The sequence below is a fragment of the Podarcis melisellensis genome (assembly GCF_964234715.1).
Source record: "Podarcis melisellensis genome assembly, chromosome: 8".
NCBI lineage: Eukaryota > Metazoa > Chordata > Lepidosauria > Squamata > Lacertidae > Podarcis > Podarcis melisellensis.
Window position 1 is genome coordinate 52,161,304 of NC_138540.1, and position 19,297 is coordinate 52,180,600.

General features: G+C 40.4%; 1 protein-coding gene across 3 annotated transcripts; it reads left to right on the forward strand.

Annotated features, from left to right (window-relative positions):
* Window positions 1–734: 734 nt before the first annotated feature.
* DNAAF1 (dynein axonemal assembly factor 1) lies at window positions 735–18,885 on the forward strand. Of its 3 annotated transcripts, XR_014170921.1 has the most exons (15): window positions 735–912; window positions 2,624–2,765; window positions 3,410–3,517; window positions 4,293–4,416; window positions 5,090–5,181; window positions 6,343–6,564; window positions 7,717–7,883; window positions 8,447–8,568; window positions 9,839–10,032; window positions 10,326–10,586; window positions 11,599–11,708; window positions 11,849–11,911; window positions 12,884–13,232; window positions 14,649–15,020; window positions 17,595–18,885. XR_014170921.1 is itself a non-coding variant. In XM_081921075.1 (14 exons), exons 2-14 carry the CDS (start codon window positions 2,639–2,641, stop codon window positions 14,696–14,698), a joined length of 1,989 nt encoding a protein of 662 aa, XP_081777201.1. In that variant the 5' UTR covers window positions 735–912; window positions 2,624–2,638; the 3' UTR covers window positions 14,699–15,308. The 3 variants fall into 3 exon arrangements, 2 of the variants coding, with proteins under 2 accessions (XP_081777201.1, XP_081777202.1); XM_081921075.1 differs by lacking the exon at window positions 17,595–18,885 and having other exon boundaries at window positions 14,649–15,308; XM_081921076.1 differs by lacking the exon at window positions 17,595–18,885 and having other exon boundaries at window positions 2,627–2,765; window positions 14,649–15,308.
* The last annotated feature ends 412 nt before the right edge of the window (window positions 18,886–19,297 follow it).

The following is a 19,297-nucleotide window of genomic DNA, read 5'->3' on the forward strand; positions in this document are numbered from 1 at the left end:
AAAAGCCATTATCTGTCCTAAAGTAAATTTTGTGCAGATGAATCTAAGTTTATTATATTAATGTCAACATAAATCCCCTTAAAGGACTCAGAGGCATCACGAAAAGACCACAGAAAGTTAAAGTTTAGCATCATAACTACACTTCTGGGTTCCAGGCGAATGGCTGAGCGGCTTCCATATGCGTGACAAGATGATTCCGCCAGGAGCTAAAACTGCAAACAAAGCCAGTCGAAATGCTAGAATAAGGGGGCTGTGTTCTTCCGCGCCCCCCCCCCCCCACAGCACAAGCAAGTTCAATCTCCCTTTTAAAGTTGTAAGCGACGGGCTACATTCAAATTCATTTGTATAGTATTAAAACCTCAGCCTAAAAGCGTCAGATTCGATGGCCTCTGTGGCCCCCTCCAACTTTTATGATTCCTTCTATTGGTGACTTTGGATTTGGGGGGGTCTAGAAGCTTGTGGTCTTTCTTAAAGCCCAAATCTCTGATAAAAAGTATCATTTAAAAATCTGAAGGAACCTCAGAGGTCATCTGATCTAACCCCTTGCCTATATTAATGTCTACTTCTTCCTTCGGGGGGCCTTTTTCCGTGAACTGAACTCTGAAAGCTTCACTATAGGGAAAACAGGATGCGGACCATGCGGTGGGAGGAGGGGCGGGGCGGGGCTGGAAGCGAGGCCCAAGTGCGTCACCCAACTCTTCTCTCGCGCGTGCGCAGAGTCGTGCCTTGGTCGGCCCGTCGCCATGGCAACGGGGGGAAGCCGTTGGAAAGGAGCCGTTGAAGGGAGAAGCCGGTGTGGTTGGGTGAAGAAGGGGCTCGGGCAGCCAGGCTTCCCCCGGTAGCATCTCCTTAGTGAGAGGAAGGATGGCGAAGACACCTTGAGTGGGCAGCGAAGAAGTGAAAGAGAGGAGGGTATTAAATGGGGACAGCAAGCTGCGGGGGGGGGGCGCGTGTGTTTCAAACAAAGAGGTGCTGGGGCTAAGCAGACCTGTCTGGGAGCCCCTGCTCAGTCACGTGACGTCCGGCTGCAGCTATTGCTCCCGAGCAGGGATTGTGCTCTGCTTATGCCCAGAGAGGCATCCTGTGTTACTTTAAGTGGGCTGCTGCATAGCGCAAATCCCGCAGTAGTTCTCAACCTGTGGGTCCCCAGATGTTGTTGGACTACAACTCCCATCATCCCTGAGCTCTGGCCTTGCTAGCTAGGGGTGATGGGAGTTGTAGTTCAACAACATCTGGGGACCCACAGGTTGAGAAAGGCTGCGGGGTGAAATTTAATTTTTGCTAAAAGGCGAAAGATTTATACGATATGAAGAGAAACCAGAGTATGGAAACAAGAAGAGGTTCCAACTCTGGAGGAATGGAGGACAAAATTAACAGATTATGCAGAATTGGACAAATTAACTGGGAAAATTAGATACCAAAAAGACCAAAGATTTTTTGAGGACTGGGGGAAATTTACGGAGTATTTGAAAAGTATATGTGAGGATTGTACAACGCTAGTGTGTTTTAAAGAGGCTTTGTGAAAATATAAGGAAATATTACCAAAAGGCAAACAAGAATAGAAATATAAAATTTAATGGAAATATTAAAATAAAGGAATGTGAAGATAGGATTTGAACTACGAATGATTGTCAGAGAAGTTGAGGGAGCTCCAAATAAGATAAATTATGTGATATGTAAATGGATATGTTTGGTGTTCTTAATGGAAAATTTTAATAAAAATCTATTTTTTAAAAAAAAGAAATTTAATTTTTGCAAATATATTCAGTGAGTGGTTTTGGGTGCAAGGAATTCAATTCTGCTATTATTTTTGTTATTGGACAACATTTAGCTTGGTAAGTTCACATTTGATGAGGAAACGTAAACTGCTTCTGGAAAACCAAAGAATTTTAATTTTGCCTTCTGAAAGTATCGGCTAATACTTAAATTAATAACAACAAATAATATAGCTGCAAGTTCTTGGCAATCATTTTTAGGTGATGTTGTGGTCTAAACCACAGAGCCTAGAGCTTGCCGATCCCCGCAACAGGGTGAGCTCCCGTTGCTCGGTCCCTGCTCCTGCCAACCTAGCAGATCGAAAGCATGTCAAAGTACAAGTAGTTAAATGGGTACTGCTCCAGCAGGAAGGTAAACGGCGTTTCCATGCGCTGCACTGGTTCGCCAGACGCGGCTTAGTCATGCTGGCCACATGACCTGGAAGCTGTACGCCGGCTCCCTCGGCCAATAAAGCAAGATGAGCGCTGGAACCCCAGAGTCGGTCACGACTGGACCTAATGGTCCCTTTACCTTTACTATTAGTGGGGCAGAAGAGTTGGACCAGCATCTTGCCAACTGTCATTTTATTTCAGGTATGAAGGGCTTCTGGCCCGTGGGCCTATTATACCCAGATGGGGTTCTAATTTGGTCTGCTGTGCTATTTTTACTTTGCCAAATGCAGGCACATTTATTCATATACAAGATTTGTATACGGCTTTTCTCACACAATGGTTCTCAAAGGTGTTCATGGTCATCATACAAAATAATAGAACATTTAATTTAAAACTATGATTTGCACATACAGTTATGCTTGAATTATCTGAATAAATACGAGGTAGAGAGCTGTAACTTTCCTGTTGTCTCTCAGTAGGAACACTTCAAAATGCATCCACTCAATGAAGAACCTGGGTCAGGAGAGGCTGTTGCAGGGGAAGAGAATGGTCAAGGGATGAAAGACTGCAGGCAGGTGGACACCTGTTCCAACAATGAGGACAACTTAACAAAATCAGGTAGTTCTTGCTATCGGAGGCTGTGTGTGTGTGTAAGTTTTGAACATGAAGTAATTTTGACAACACCTTGGCTAAAATGAATGACAAGGCACAACTTTCTGCCATTTTGTTAGTATATTTTTTAATTTGGCCAGATTTATATAATGCTTAAAAAAACTTGAAGTGGTTTGTATACCATAATGTTAAATACCAATGTTAAGGTTTAAATTAATTTTATTTATTATTTTTAATTAAGAATAGCAAGGGGGACTGAGTACTTCCCTGCTTTACTACACAAGCATAGGAGTGTTTGTATAGAACTGAACAAAATGTGTCCAACACTATACACATTCCTTGTTCACCATTCTTATCGCAATGATGCCCTGTCATTTTCCTGACATTTTCTTTTCTTGCACTTTTAAAAGCTCCAGCAAGAGAGAGAGAGAGCCACATATAAAACTAAATTAATGCAGACATACACTGCAGTACAAATACAGTCCCTAGAGATACAGATTCCTCTGTTGTGAACAGATGTGTATATTCTGGGATATTACATGCATGCAACAAAATGAAATGAGAGGCCTCCCTCTGGAGTGCCCATCTCTTTGTTTGAGTTAGCAGATTTAAACATCCACTGAGCCTGTTTCCATCTGTCTGAATTTTAGAACTACAGCCTCAACTCCCAGAAGGAGAACAAGGAACAGAAAAGGATCCTGCCAATGAGCAACTGAAGTCGGAAATTATTAGGAATGACTGTGGTAATGGAGAACCAGGTAAATTACATGAAAAATATCAGTACTTTAAGTTACAGACCTATGAAAGATATTGCCACATTAAATTTCCCATCAGGATCACATACTCCCCCTGGGTGTTACTATGGGGGATTTTTCTGATCCTTAGTCAGCAGGAAAACACTGGGTGCATTGCTTGCCCTCATGCTCAAAAGCTAGATTAAGTGGTTGGTATATGGTGTGATGGACTGGGTGAATGATGGGACCATGTAACTTTTGTTCTTAAATATTTTCTATCTGGGTTATTCTACTCCACAGTTGCATACTGCAGCCACCCTTTGCACGCGGGGTGGGGGGGGTGGGAGAGAGACTTACTCCTGTGTCTTTACCAACTGTCTTGGTGCTTTTAAGAGCATAAGAACTGCTTTGCTGGGTCAGACCAAAAATATTGATTTCAAGTCTGTGATCATGGGAGGCTTCAGTTTTCTTGGAATTTAATTCTTTTTTATGTTCAATTTCAGGCAAAGGAGTAAGGCCAGTCAGACCATTCATTTCACATAGCAAAGGTGGGAGGAGGCCAGAGAGAGCCTGCAGCAATGTATCTTGTTTATTTCTTGATTACATTTTTATCTCCCTTTTCTTCCAAAGAGCTCAGTATGGCATATTGGTTATACTGCAGCTATCAAGTAGGTATTACTGTATGTAACAATTAGCTCATTGAAGAAACTTTAGTTTCTGCCTTTAAGGTGAATTTCTTGGATCTATACATTTAAAATACATTCTGCAATATACTGTATTTTCACATATAATCTCCAAGCACCACAGAAGAGAGACAGCTCTGTGACCAACATACATCAACAGAATGAGGAAAATAGAAATGGTGACCAAAAGTCGGTGGCTGGCTCATCTTGTGAAGAATCAAACAAACAAGGTGGTTTGAGGTAATTTAGTTTTTATTGGTCTTACTTTAACAAATCAGGGAATTTTTTTTATAGTGCTGCCAGTCTCTTAACCATGTCAAGGTATTATGAGTAGGCTCACAGGTTACCCTCCCAGACATGAATTCCCCAGTAACTTCCCTTAACATTAGTGTCATGCTATGTCTACAGTGGTGCTATGGTTAACCAAAGTTAGCTTTTAATTGAAGTTTGAAAACTAGGGTTTTGAAGCTGGATCAGTGTCAGTAATGAACTCAATAACATAATTATAAAATCCAGACTACTTGTTGGTTTTGCACTGGGCCTTTGTGTGAAAATTCTCTCAAGAGAACATGCATTTTATGCAGCCAGCATAAAATATCACATATTTCAGATATGCAACAGCTGACCAAAAATAATACCCTCTTTATTGCTAAATCTCACCCCTCGACAAACTTTAAAACAACATTCTTTAGCTATTATTCTGGCTGGATTCAGTGTTCTCTATGCAGAGCCTCTGCTTCCCCTCTGAAAGTGTAATCCAAGGATTGGGGAACTTTCTGAACCTTGTGAAAGGTGATGCAATGGGGAGGAAGTTGGTGAAAATATAAATATTAAGCAGCACATCTGCCTTCTAAATAAGCAAATGGAGCTTCTAGAGTATGTACTCTACTCACACTACTTCTTAATGTTTTAGAATGACCAAAAAGATACTGAGGGACCTCTGCAAACAGCATAAATTGTATGTGACCCCATCCTTGAACGACACCCTCTATCTCCATTACAAAGGTAAGGGCCAATCTGCTAGCTATATTGTAGCAAAAGAACTAAACATGAACACCTGAGAACATAGAAATATAATTTGTTGAAATATTGTAGAATCTAAATCTAGGTCAGTGTATACAAATATTTTATTAAATGTTTCAGAATCAAGTGCATGTTTCAACTCCCATCTGTTCTGGCATTCTTTGTTCAACAACAGCCAGCAGATGCCTCTGGAAGCAAACCAGTAGAACATGATGGGGATAGTCTCCTCCTGTCTCCAGCATATACCAGTATCTGGTATTGATGTCCACAGTCTTAACAGGGAGGATACTTCTGTGATTTTTGTGGTAATTCTGTAAGTGAAGATCAAGACTCAAGCTAAAGTTAGTAAGCCCAGGTCCTATGCATCTTTATGGAGCGAATCTCACTGAACCGAGGGGTTTATTTCTTTCTTTATATGGGCCCCTCTCAGTTCAATGGGATTTAGTTCATCATAAGTAAGGATTTATAGCATCTGTAAATGAATCTTTGACAATATATTTAATTTTTAAAATCACCTGTGAGAGGCTCAGATTTTGATAGGAGCAGTGGCAGTGGGGAAAGGGGTGTTTAACTCAGGGTTTTCCCAATCTGAATTGCTCCTCCTCTCCCACAGCTGTTAACCCTGCAGGGGCAGGGTGTGTGGGGGGGGGGATACTGGTTCAGTGTTGCTTTCAAAGTAACTAACTTTCAGTGGAGTATATTAGCTCGTTTGGGCCCCTGGATCTCCTTACCTGCAGCAAAAATGAAAACAGGCTCTGCTTCTTTTTTAAGATCTTCTTCAAATAACAGTTGGCTAGTTGATTAAGCCAGTATTTGTGTACCTATGTTTAAGTAATTTTATGTGTGAAATGCAGATATCACCCGATAGAGGGACTTATTTGTTCATGCATGTTCCAGTTTGTTGGTATCATTATTACATTGTGGTGCCCAGAACTTGACAATACTCAAGCCTTGGAGAAAGCCAAGAAAAACATGAATGGAGCTAGAGGTTGTGGAGGGCAGGCAAAGGAAAGCATTCAACAGTATTTTCTTGTCCATGGGTCCCCACTTTAAAACCATATCCCCACTCCTTTTATTATAACAACTTCATTCTGAAATATGGTCCATGTTGCCATTGTGTTTACTGCATTTTTCTTCCTGCAGGGTTTGATCGTCTGGAGAACCTGGAAGAATATACAGGATTGAAGTGCTTATGGCTGGAATGCAATGGCTTGACTAAGATCGAGAACCTGGATGCACAGACAGATTTGCGTTGCCTTTATCTGCAGCTGAATTTAATAAATAAAATTGAGAATCTTGAACCCTTGGAAAAGCTGGACTCTCTCAACCTCAGCAACAATTATGTCAAGACAATTGAAAACCTCTGTAAGAATTCTAACTTCACTGAAATAAGATCCATAACCTGAACACAGTGTTATTTAGTGGTGTTACTGTCATACATGTAGGGGCACCAATGTGTTAAAACTCAGTGCAAAGCATTTCCGCAGCAATTTCTGGTGGCTTCTGTGGAGGCAATTTTTTTTGTTTGCATCTGTCTGTCTTGAGAGACAGGTGTGCGCCTCTGGGGATGAAGTCAAAGCACTGTGTTAGCAGCACTGAAGTGACCTCCCTGGGATGTAAGCCTGGATGGTGTCTATGGAGGTCCAGGGCTGCCCAGACAACAAGACTCTCCCCCCCCCCCATCAGCCTCACTGATGTGATTCAAAGGAAATCAGAGCAATATACACTGAGTCAAAAGGAGCAAGGAGGAACATTTTCAGCACTGAAAGTCTTCAGTGCAAACTTTTTCTTTAAATTCCAAACAGTGGAGCGAGCCAGACTGGGAACCAGTTTGGGGGGTGGGGCGTGATGGTGAGTGTTGAAGCATTTTAATGCTTAGCTCCACACAGGGTCCTTATCTCAAACGAGCCCCTGTGCCTGTAATTTGTGAAGGGAATGACACAAGGATAGTAACACAAGGACACAAAATAAAACTTGCGCATACTTTGGGCCTGAAAATGAACTAATGTCTATAGTCATATGTCCAAGAGAAGCAATGCTGCAGCCTCATCATGAAGTGTGTTTTATTGATCAACTGCGGAGTAAGATTACTTCCCCCTACATCTAATCTAAATGTCCCTTCTTGAAAAAAACTCCTTGCCCCTTAAACTGTTGCCATCAGACGTACCTCTATACTTATATTTAACTAATAAGCATTCCTAATTACAATTCTGTGGTCAGTTAACCTGGACCCCTATACTCTGGGACTGAACTGGGCTTTGCGGTTCCAGTTTGGTATGACTGAGGACTTTCCAATGTTTCAGAGGACAATATGTGGGTGTGTGCATTTTAATCTTGTACAGTATATCCACAAGCAGAACTTGCTGAGAATCTTGCCCCTATGCCTAAAATGGCAATCTTGCTTGGGCTGAAATTGGTCCTGGTAGCATAATCTTGTTGCCTTTGTTATTATTCCTTAATTTATTTGGCAGTCCCATTCATTTTACTTACTCTAACGGTATCCTTACTTTTCAACAGCTTGTTTGAAAGTTCTGCACACTCTACAGATTGCTCACAATCAGCTGCAAACAGTTGAAGACATACAACACTTACAGCAATGCCCAAGTATCAGTGTTCTTGACCTCTCTCACAATAAGCTAGATGATCCAAACATTTTAGATGTCCTGGAGACAATGCCTGATTTGGTAAGCAAAGAACAACTCGAAGATTGCTTTATCTGATCCACCATTTCTCAGGCACAAAATGATTCTGTTCCACTGATCTTACTGTGTTGTGGAAGGATATATGCTGTATCCAGTGCTTCAGGGACATTAACATGCCTTAATAAAATTTAGAGTCAGGTGGTAGGAGAGGAGTTACTGTAATAAATTTGCATAATCAGGAAACAAAATCCTTGATGGGTTATGTCAATATGAGTATGCTCAATTCAGACCTTCCTTATGCAAGAAGAACAAGGAACAGGTAGCAGGTTTAGCTCCCACCCCAGTAATGTCTCTGAGTGCACCTTTTTCCTTTCTTCTGCAGGAGTAAATGAGAAGAAGGCGCAGTTACTTCAGTTATGCTTGCAGTGTAGCTATGGGGGATAAGTGAACAAAAGTTTACTCAAAGCTGATCCTATGAAAATGATTTAAATAGATATATATTCAACTATTTTTAGTTCCAGGATGGCTTCACATACTGTACAAAAATAATTTCTACTGTTGTATTTTAAATTGAAGCTGTTTTGCTTTTTTTGCTTTTCTTGCAGCGTGTATTGAACTTAATGGGAAATGAGGTAATAAAGAAAATTCCTTATTACAGGAGGACACTTACCATCAGATTGAAACATCTGACATATTTGGATGACAGGCCAGTGTTTCCAAAGGACAGGTAAAATGGGAAAGGAGAGAGTGGAGAGATGACCAGTCTAAAATATTATTAGTAGCCTAATCAATTATGACTATGTTGTCTGAAAAATGGATATATTAACAACTAACATGGGGCTGTTATAATACACACACACACACACACACACACACACACACACACACACACACACCAGAATGGCCTGTAAGATTCTGATCCTGATCCTAAACAAACTGCTTCAGCTCACAAATGTGACAACCCACAAAACAATCACTTCAGGAGAGCAAGCTTGTGACTGGGAAAACAGAGGTAGCATAATTTAAAGACAGTCTCATTCATTCATTCACTTTATTTGTATGCCACTTTTCCACACAAGAGTCATGCTCTAAGTGGCTTACAACAAAGAAACGGATGCATTTTAAACAAACACTACAAAAACAATTTCTTAATAACATAGCAAAACAGAAATATAAGAACACAGAGAAAACCACATTTCAATACACAAATATAACAAGATTACTTAAACAACATGCAGCATCCAATAGCAAAAACAGCAAGGGAATTTCACAGTTTCATCTTAGTCCTAGAAACACCCCTCCCTGATGTTACTCCCCAATACTCCACAACTGACCAATCCAAATTGTAAAATGTATGGAGGAGGTCCTGCTTGTGGTACTGCCAGAGTGGTGGTGGAGGTGACCCAGGACCAGGCTTTCTCTGTTGTGACACCCTGATTATAGAACACCCTCCCTGATGAAGAGTGTGTTGTTGTTATTTAGACTGAAACTGAGGACCATTTTTGGTCACTGTACATGAATGGAAGGTGGGTGTCAGGAGGCAGGTAGTTTTACATGGTTTGAAAAATAATTTTGGTAATTTTAATTTTGTAATAATTATATTTATGATGTTGTGTAACTGTACCAGGCTCCCTCCAGAGGAAGGGTGGAATAGAAATAAATAATAAATAATAATAATTTTACAGTCCCACATAGCAGCACTGTTCACACATTTTTTATTACTATTTTAGTTAGCCACCCCACAACCAAAGTTATCTAAAATCCATATAATGCCATCAAATATAACAATGACAATTAATTAAGCACACACCAGGGAGAGCAAATTGCCCTTTCCTGCAAGTGTGGCTGGATGAAAGGCCCAACAGCAGCACTGCACACTTTCAGGCTGTGGAAACTGCCAGACATATGAGTCAGTTCATTATGTAGAAATAAGTTCCACGGAAATTAATGCAACATCATTCCATGTGTCTGATGGTAGTCACCTTTATTCTTTCCAGAGCCTGTGCAGAAGCCTGGGCTAAGGGTGGCCGTGAAGCTGAACAAAGTGAAAGAGAAACATGGGACACAAAAGAAAGGAAGAAGATCCAGGACAGTATTGATGCTCTTGCCGCAATCCGGCAAAAAGCTGAAGAGAAGAAAAGGCAGTGGGAAACAGAAGAAAGAGATGGAACATCAGCTGACAGTGAAGAAGGTTTGTGTTTAAACTTTTGAGCAGAACTACTGTGCCACCATAGCTCTTTTGAGCATCCAGTAGGGTTAGGGTTAGGGGCAGAAGCACACTTGCTGAACTTGTCCCCTCTTTATGCCCCAGTTACTTACTACCTTCCATGCAGTCAAGGATGAACTTCCCAGAAGAGGAAAACCTTCATATCCTTTTGGAAGAAAATCAATAAATGGACTGAAGTGACATTGCTCAACAAAAACCCAAGGATTAGGATTAGTTGCATGCACACTTATTCTCTTTTTGTTTTGGGGCTGTTCTAGAGGAAAACCCATCTTCAAGCAGCAGCACTGAGACAGACACTACAGGAAAGGACTCGTGTACTGTGGAAGTGTTGGAAACAAAGGAGAAGATTGATAAATTTGTGAAGGACAGCATGGATGCCCACAAGGAGGCTGTGGCTGAAGGAGCAATTATAGGAGATCAGTCGGGGAGACCAGAGAGTGGTCATAGAGGTCATCATGAACAGAAAGTACAAGAATTGAGCTTTGACATGCATTCAGATTTTACATGCACTGCAGAAGGTATGTATGTATGCATCTATTTAGTTGTTAGTGCATCTTTTATCCTGGAAATCAAGGTGGTCCTCATGGGGACTCCCAGACACTCTCCCATCCAGATACTGACCAACCACAAACCTGCTTAGCTTCAGCAAGGTGGCTGTGTCCTCAGACCATGCACTAGCAATACTAGTTGAAACACCATCCATATTTTGGTTGTAGAGTTGGCTGGGGAAAAGGTTCATCCATTTCATTTCACCAGGGCTCTGAAGGTGGGGTTTGTTTAGTTAGGAAAGTTTATCCACATATATAGGTAACAATTCTATAGGGAGGCTGCAAAAATGCTTGCATATTGCAGCATTCCACAAGAGGGACAATATTTTGTGAGTAACTTGACTAGCAGATCTTCACGTCAATTCTGAAGTCCCAGGAGTGTGCAGCACTCATGTAGAAAATGTCTCTGCAATTAAGATTTTGTGCAAAGTCAGTCATATAGGTTGCAGTGGGGCACCAGGGCCCCACGGGATTTGACATCTTTCTGCAGGGCCTGCAAGTCAGAGCTGTTCCGTCTGGCCTTTGGCTTGGACTCAGTCTGACCAGATTTCGTATCTAAATTCCCCCCCCCCTTTTTTTTTTTTGCTGCCTCATGTAGGACTAGCATGGATAGCTGGCTCGGGTGAATATCTGATGTTTACTCCCTTTATAGTCTTGATTTATGGGCTACTACTAGAATGTGGCTGCATTTTAAGCTGTATTTTAAGACGTATTTTAATTAACTTTTTTTTCTTTTTTTCTATTACGTTTTATTGTAATTTATATTTGGTGTTAGCCACCCTGAGCCCGGCCCTGGCCAGGGAGGGCGGGGTATAAATAAAATTTCATTATTATTATTATTATTCAGTGACAGAACAATTTTTGACAGCCTTTTACTAGGGACAGAGCATAATACAAAAGAGAGAGCGCCCAGTATAACCTTCCCATTTCTATACTTTTATACCTAGATCTGTTAAGCGTTTTGTCTCTTTCATTATTTTAGAGATGCCAGTAGATATGATGGCTACACCTGGACCTTTGCTCACTGAACTTGCTGACCCTGCAGAGATAGAACAAATTAAGTTGGATGTACCAGAGAAACTTTTTCTTGATGTATGTATTAACTGAGGGAAGAAAGGGTGGGTTATGGCCAAGATGAAACATCTCAGAAATGGGTTTTGTATTTCCACAAACTCCTAAAGTTTGTATTTTAAAAATTACCGGTACTTCCTCAGAATAACTTTAATTTTTAGGAGCTACCTGATTTGGAAGATGTAGATTTGGAAGTCTCACCAGGAGAGATCTTCACTAGAAAGGTGAGTTATTCTAATAGCACAGTGCTTTCTTAATCCTGTGTTTTTACAGTTAATTTAGGTAAATTCTTAACAGAGCTGCAGCCTTTTTTGAAGATAAGGAGACTCTAGAGATATTCTAATATTAGCCAATGTGTCACTCTAAAATTCTTTAGCTGATGCCACAGAATACCTCAAGCACATATGCACAGGCTTGTATGTTCAGAACAAGTTGAAGTGTGCAGATAAAATACATGGTTGTACTACTTCAAAATGTATGTAGGAGGTGTAGCAATCAATCATGGCCCAATGGGCATGGATGATGGGAGTTATACTTTAGCAGCATCTAGAGGGCCAAAGGTTCACCACACTTACACTAGGTCTCCATTGCAAGCCCCACTTTCTGCAGAGATGAGCTCCACTCAGCAGCTCCAACCAACCAACCAAATATTTGGTGACCAATGCAAAATGCACTGAATGCAAGCTCCACTGCTGAGGAAGCACCAGCAACACAGCTTAAGGTTCTCACATGTTGCTTTGTAGCCATGACTTTACTGACATCAGATGTGAGAGAGCTAGGCATCACTGGAAAAACTTCCTCATGGGCCAAATTAGAACCACTGGCAGACTAATTTGGTCCACTGTTGAGGAGTTAAACTCTCAGTGTGCTTTGGAAAGCAACATCCCTTAGAATAGTGTGAGGGCAGAGAGTATCAAGACTAGACTGGGGGAAATGGGGTGCCTCTTTATGGGGTGCCTCACGTTCAATTTTTTATGGTAGCCCAAATCTCAGTTGTACAGGTGTACGGTATGTATATATCTCAATTTTAACTCATGAGCTATTGCTGCAATCCGCTCCGGTTGTATATTTTATCTTTATGAACGCTGTTTTTATTGTGTTATGTTACATGAGCTGGTCTTTGACCATAATAAATTATCTATCATCTATGCCAATACAGACATTTTCAAGCTGGTTGGGTTTTTTTACCTTTATAGCCAAGTTCTCCAAAGATTGAAGTGATTTCTGAAGCAAGTGATGGCAGAGACTTCATAGTTGAAAGAAATACAGACACTTCTAGGAATATAGAGACAGAAGAGATCCCAATCTCTATCTTTTCAAACACATGTAAGATACCCGAAGTCTGTCCAAAGGAAGCCATAGAACCCATTGTAACAGACCTTCTAACACAACAAGAGGAAGTATTGGAAGCCAAAGTACAACCAGCAAAACCCTTGATCGAAGAGATTCCAGGGCCTTTGAAACCATTAACAGATGATGAAGCAGATGAATTAATTCCAGACATTGTGAAAAACGGAGAGAGCCACATTGTATCCTCTTGCACAGGTAAATTCACATAGACATGATTTTGGGTCCATCTGCTTGGGTTTTTTTTAAGCCACCTGTTCATTTTTTTAACAACGGGACAAAGCACCATCAGTATATGTGCCCTATAACTTCACAACTAGGCTCCAGTCCAACTATGTGCTATTAAAGAAAACAGTTAATGGTAGCTTCATCTCTTTCCAGGTCCACACATAGTTAATGTGGCTGGCTTATAATTACAGCTAAATGCTTACACCTAAAGCCTAACTTTATTTATTTATTTTTAAAGTAACCCATTTATTTCAGTGGTGCTATACTTGAAGTGATACTTGGGGCCTAATTTCAATGAGCTTCTATGGATGTAGAGGTGTGTATCTTTCCCTTAAGAGATGTCCATATATGGACATCACATTTACATAGGGGCTGTGCATAGAAGAGCTGAATATGTCTCAATCTGATACACATAAAGCTTCTCCACATAATGACTACCACAATTATGGATTCTGCAGGCCCTGTGCAAGCATGAACTTTATGAGTGTAGGCTTCATGCAAACATGGATTTTTGTTTGGGTTTGCTTGGTTTCATGAATTGTTATTGTTTTATTTTTGGTATGGTTCATTTTTATGTTCACCACTTAGAAATTCTAATTGTTAAGCAGTGTATAGATGCCTTAAGTAAATAAATATTATGGCCAATTGGTTGCCATTAGCAAATCTGGACAGGGGATGGACATGCGCAGTGGGTAAATGAGGGACATAATTCCACATATAGAAGTTAGTCTAAACTGAACCTAGAATCTGAGCCTATGGAAGTCTTGATACAGCAAAAATCCTCCTATGACTGGTAGGTATTGCAAAGAGGTGCTTCCTAGAGCATAGAATTCACACACTGGTAACTGGTGAGACCCCACCATTGCTGTCCTAGCTGGACTGATCCCATTGGATCATTTAGGCTTGCCTGACACTTGCCTGCATCTGGAAGGGTGTTTTATACAATGTTTCTGCACAAGGTAATTGAGCATTTCCCCATGTGCTTTAGCTTCTCAAATGTAAACATCCAGCGATTGATTGTTTTTTTGCTGCTTGAAATATGAAGTCCTCGCTCATTTTTAAAGAAATGAGGTTCACAGACACTAACACTAATACTGTAGTTAAGAGCTTTGAGGAAAGGGGCTGTTGATAAGAAATAGTGATTGGCTTAAAGCCATATTGTGGGTCTGTGGTTGAAGAGAGATTTGACCTGGGGCCTTCCTGGCTTATAGCTTACACTGCAGGAATGAACTGCAGTGACTACTGAGCGGTCCAGTTTAGACTGAATCTTAGCTGTCACTCCTGTCTTTGGACTGGCCTAATAACTGGTCCTTCTCTTCAGGAAGGTATTTGGGGAGAGTATAGCTCCTATGTCCAGAAACTAACTGAAATTTCACCTCTTAACAGGGAATATCTCTGAAGAAGATACAGAGCAGCATACTCCTGAAAATAAATGAAGACATGTTGTATGAATTTATAAAATAGAAGCCAAGATATTTCCCATTGCTCATTAGCATTACTGCATCACAGCGAGTGCTGTAACCCTAACATTAGTCACAAATGCTTTCTGTGACACTACTTGCAGGCAAGCCATCCTGGCAAGCAAAAGTCCAGTCTCTCTTCAATAGTTGTGCCTTACTTTTACCACACTGTGATCAGTGGCAGAGCAGGCAGCACCATGGTGCAGATGGGGGCCTTATGCCTTGGTCTTTCCAGGTGCTAAGCAACACGAGCTCACCCACAGTATGCATCTGTGAAAGTTCAATGCCACCAAGTCAGGTAACCAACATTTAAAGTATGAATTCAGTTTTCAGTCTATTTTCTTTCATCTGTTGAGAAAAGGTTGTTTTATCAGTAGCATCCAGCAAAAATGAAGATCATTTAAGTCTCATTTATTTTGGTGAGAGTTGAGCACATGCTTAACTTTCTCCCCCTGAAATCACACATACTTCACTTTTATTGGATTCTGCTCTAGGTTTGTAGAAAGTCATAGCCATTGTTTTGTTATTTTGGTTACATGTTTACTTTTATTTGTAATTCAGTCTGAGTAAATGATTTTATTCTCAGCTTCTTGCATCATTTGTTATCCAACTTGTGGTGGGGTATATTGAACACCCATGACATCAGCATAGACAGAGAAACCCAACAAGCTAGCCTTCACAGAAAGGCACCTCAAACCTCTTAAAAGCATCCACTCCCAATCTCCATCCAGAACTTTTGGCTAGAGTCCACCTTCCACATTTAGTGCCCTAGCATCACAGCTTCTTTTGTTCATTAGGAGAGTAACATTTGCTCCTGGCCAGGTCACCATCTTAATTTGGAGACTCATGATCCTGATACGGCTACAAATATTATTTGTGGTATACAAGGCGGCCCCCCAAAGTACGATCACCTTGCAGACAGGTAGTGTTGCAAGGTCTTTTTAGGCCCTGTGGCTGCTGTGGTCACAGGCTGAAGGACTATCTGGTTGAACATTGCTTGTAAATTATAATTTGACAGATGCTTAATGAATGGAATACTTTACAATTGTTTCTGCTTATATGCATCTTTGCAAATCAAAACAAATGCTAGTAGCATGTGTAAAAGTATAAGTATCACCACCCTGATCTCCTATGTATATATAATTATAAAAGCACACAGAGTTGTGACTGGATGGTTGATGGCTTCTAACAGAATGCAAGTGAGACATGCAATCCCTCCCCCTATACAAATGCATTAACTGCTATAAATATTTTTATAATTTAACCCATGGTGACAATGTTAAGGTGAAGCAACACAAAAACAACTCACTGCCCCCAACACTGAGTGGGCCTAAGCTACCTCACAGGGGTAAATAAAACAGAGTAATCCCATAGATACCTCCAGGTTCCCTGGAGGAAAGGCAAGATTACAGTATGGGAAAATAGGGAGGCAAGTCTGTTTATCTAATATAGGATGCTATTGATATTAATACACAGAGAAATGAATCCAAGGATAATAAAAGGCTGTGAAAGCAGAACTTTATGAGGACAAAAGAAAACCTCTTTAATTAGCATACCTTGTAAAACTTTACAAATGTACAGCATAGTGCAAAATTGCAGGTTCAGCACATCAACTTCAAGTATAAAATAAAATAAGCATAAAATAGCCAAGAAAACCAATCACACACACTACCTTTCAAGAAAAAGTCATTGAAGTAGAGATAATTCTATTCCCCTTGATTTTCACTTTCTGAAGAAAACTAGATAAGAGGGGTATGCACTCTAGTGAAGCACTTTATAATCAGAAAAGGGTTGGGAGCTAATTTGTTTCTCAGTCAATATCATTTTTTAAAATGCTGCACCTGTATCATTGCAAGTGGTGTCTTAAGAGAGCTACAAAAATGTATAAAACACTAGATTCTACAAAAATTACAGATTGCTACTAAACAGATTGTGCTAAAGCTGCAAAGGGAAGAAAATCACCTTGTCTACTCTTCAGAAATAATTCTGCCCAGCAAAGTTACGATGTGGAAAATCAGCTGAGAAGCGAGGGTACATGTGTGTGCATGTACACATATGCTGCTGTGTGTTCCAATCTGTAATGTGTCTACACTTTGGTATATAGACAATGTGTGGTGTGTGTGCACTGTGGTATGTGCATTCATATACTCTGGGTGTGTGTCCATGTCAGCTGCTAGCATTCAGATCCCAGAGGGGTTGCAATGGAGTAAGGAAGCTTTTGGCACAGAAATGGTTAGCAGGCACACACGCTGGTGCTAAAGCATTCATTTCTACCTGCCCCTTTACAAATCATCACTACCACTGAAGCTATGCTTAATTTCTAAACTTAGGAGGTGCTAGGGTAAAAGTCAATGCCTCTCTAGTACAGGTATGTGTGGGATGGTGTGCTTACTGAGGAATGAGGAAGGCATGTTGCACATGCTGAGAGGTACTCTGTTATGATATGAGGTACCATGTTCTAGGTCTAGGTTCTTCTAACAAATAGTTTATCAAGACTTAGCTCTTGTCTAAAATTAATTCTGACCTAAACACATTCTTTCTCTGTTCTAAAAGGCCTAACTACTGAACGGAACTGGCTTAATAGTCATTCTCTCCCCACAAATTAACCATGCAAAATCCCATTCTGAGAGGGTGGCATAAGAGAAATCTCAGTATCCTCACCAAGCTACATGTGCCAGGAATCTAGGGAAACCATAGCCATTAAATTGGCAATAAACCTGATAAAGTTTCAGTATAGAAGCATTACAGTGTATTAGTAAGTAAAAATAAGGCTTTGCTGCTCTCAAAGTTTTGTAAAAGCCAAGGAAGCCAACTGATGCATTCTCACTCATCAATATATGTCTCACTTTCCCTTTATTTTCATCACACACAGTTTAAAGTATCCTGGAGGGAGTTTGTGTAGACATGGAGCATGCACAAATCTACAGCTAAATAGAGGAATTCTGGAGTGACTTCAGCCCCACAGCTTGCCTCCACAGGGGCATTTTATGGGAACAAGCTTTCTAAGAGATAATCCTGTCAGTGGGTACTTCTGAGACAAATGATTTTCCAGGTGTTAGGAACGCTGATCCAATGTACCAAATTCCTGTAAGCCGACCAGGAACTGTGTTGAATGCCATGTTCATCCTTGCTGGACCACATGGCAGGCAAAGAAATCAACAAGATGAGGGTGGATGACAGTCCAAAGCAAGGCTTGGCAGGAAATATACACAAACATTTTAATGAGTGCCACTGCTTGTGCTTTTCTTTCAAGGCTAAATCATGCAACCCTATTACACAGGAAGTTGCTATCTGGATGCAACATCTCCCAAGGAATCTATCATTATCACTTTACTCCAGCTCAATAAACCATAATGTTATGCAAGATAATCCTTAGGTAATGATTTATGTAAATATCCCTAAACAGATACATTTTGGAACACCATGTAGCACAATTAGGTGACTAAAAATAACAGTCAAGTCCAGCTAACCATGGTTTATAAATCTCATTTCCAGCAAAGCACAACCTGTAAATCAGGAGAAAGCCCTGGAAATAAATGGTCACTTTTTAGCTCACCTCTCTGATGCACAATCCCTCCACTTTTTCCTTATTAGCCTTAACCATAATTCAACACATTACATTTGTATCAAAACTAACTATAGTTTAGATTAACCCTGTTCCCTTTTAATCAGATGTTACACACTAACCAAGGTTTCAAACATTAATTAAGAGAGAAATCTATGTTAGCATTAGTCATGGTTTCAAAGCAAGCAAGCAAGCAAGCAAGTGGTAAAGGGGAGAGTAAGAAGAGTTCATATTCCCAAGAATGACCCCGATATCTTGGGTTAATAAATTCAGGGTAAGATGACAAGGAAGGGTTATTTCAAGAGAGGAGAAGTTCCATGTGTTCTCAAGGCTGGATCTCACAAATGTCTTTTGAACAGCAGGAAGTCAGGGCTGCATTTGTAGCCACAGGCCCTATAGATTTCTGCAAACTGCACTCACACTTGCAATTTTAAGACATGCAATGACTCTCCAAGGATCACCCAGGATTGCAAAGACAGGTGCAAATTGAAAGAAACAAATCACGTACTGTACATCCAAAAGCTAACAAATTTTCAAAGTTTGCTTTTAGAAATTGAACTTTGCAGGATTTAAAATAAATAAATATAAAGCTACAACATTTATCTGTGAAGTCGTAACATTTTTACACATGTTCAAAAAAAACAACAATCCCAAATTTAACAATGCCCATAGTTGGGAGTTCTGCAAAAAGTCAAGCTAGAAGAATATATATTAGAATTCTCAGCAGCACATCCAATTTTTCATTCAACCCTCCCCAAATAATTTTAATTTTAGCACAGTCCTTTTGTGTGAACGCGTAAGACATGCAGCTGGCTCCAAGCTAGATTTGGCATTTGTCAAGCTGGTCCTGATAATGTCAAGGTTTGGCACAACAGTCAATATAGCACTATGTGCTGATGTAACCGGAATGGGGAATTAGGCACAAATTAGAGACGACCTTTCAGGCTCCAATAGTAAAACAGGAGAGATGAGACAATGACCAGGATGGTCCCTGTGAGATTATGGGACCC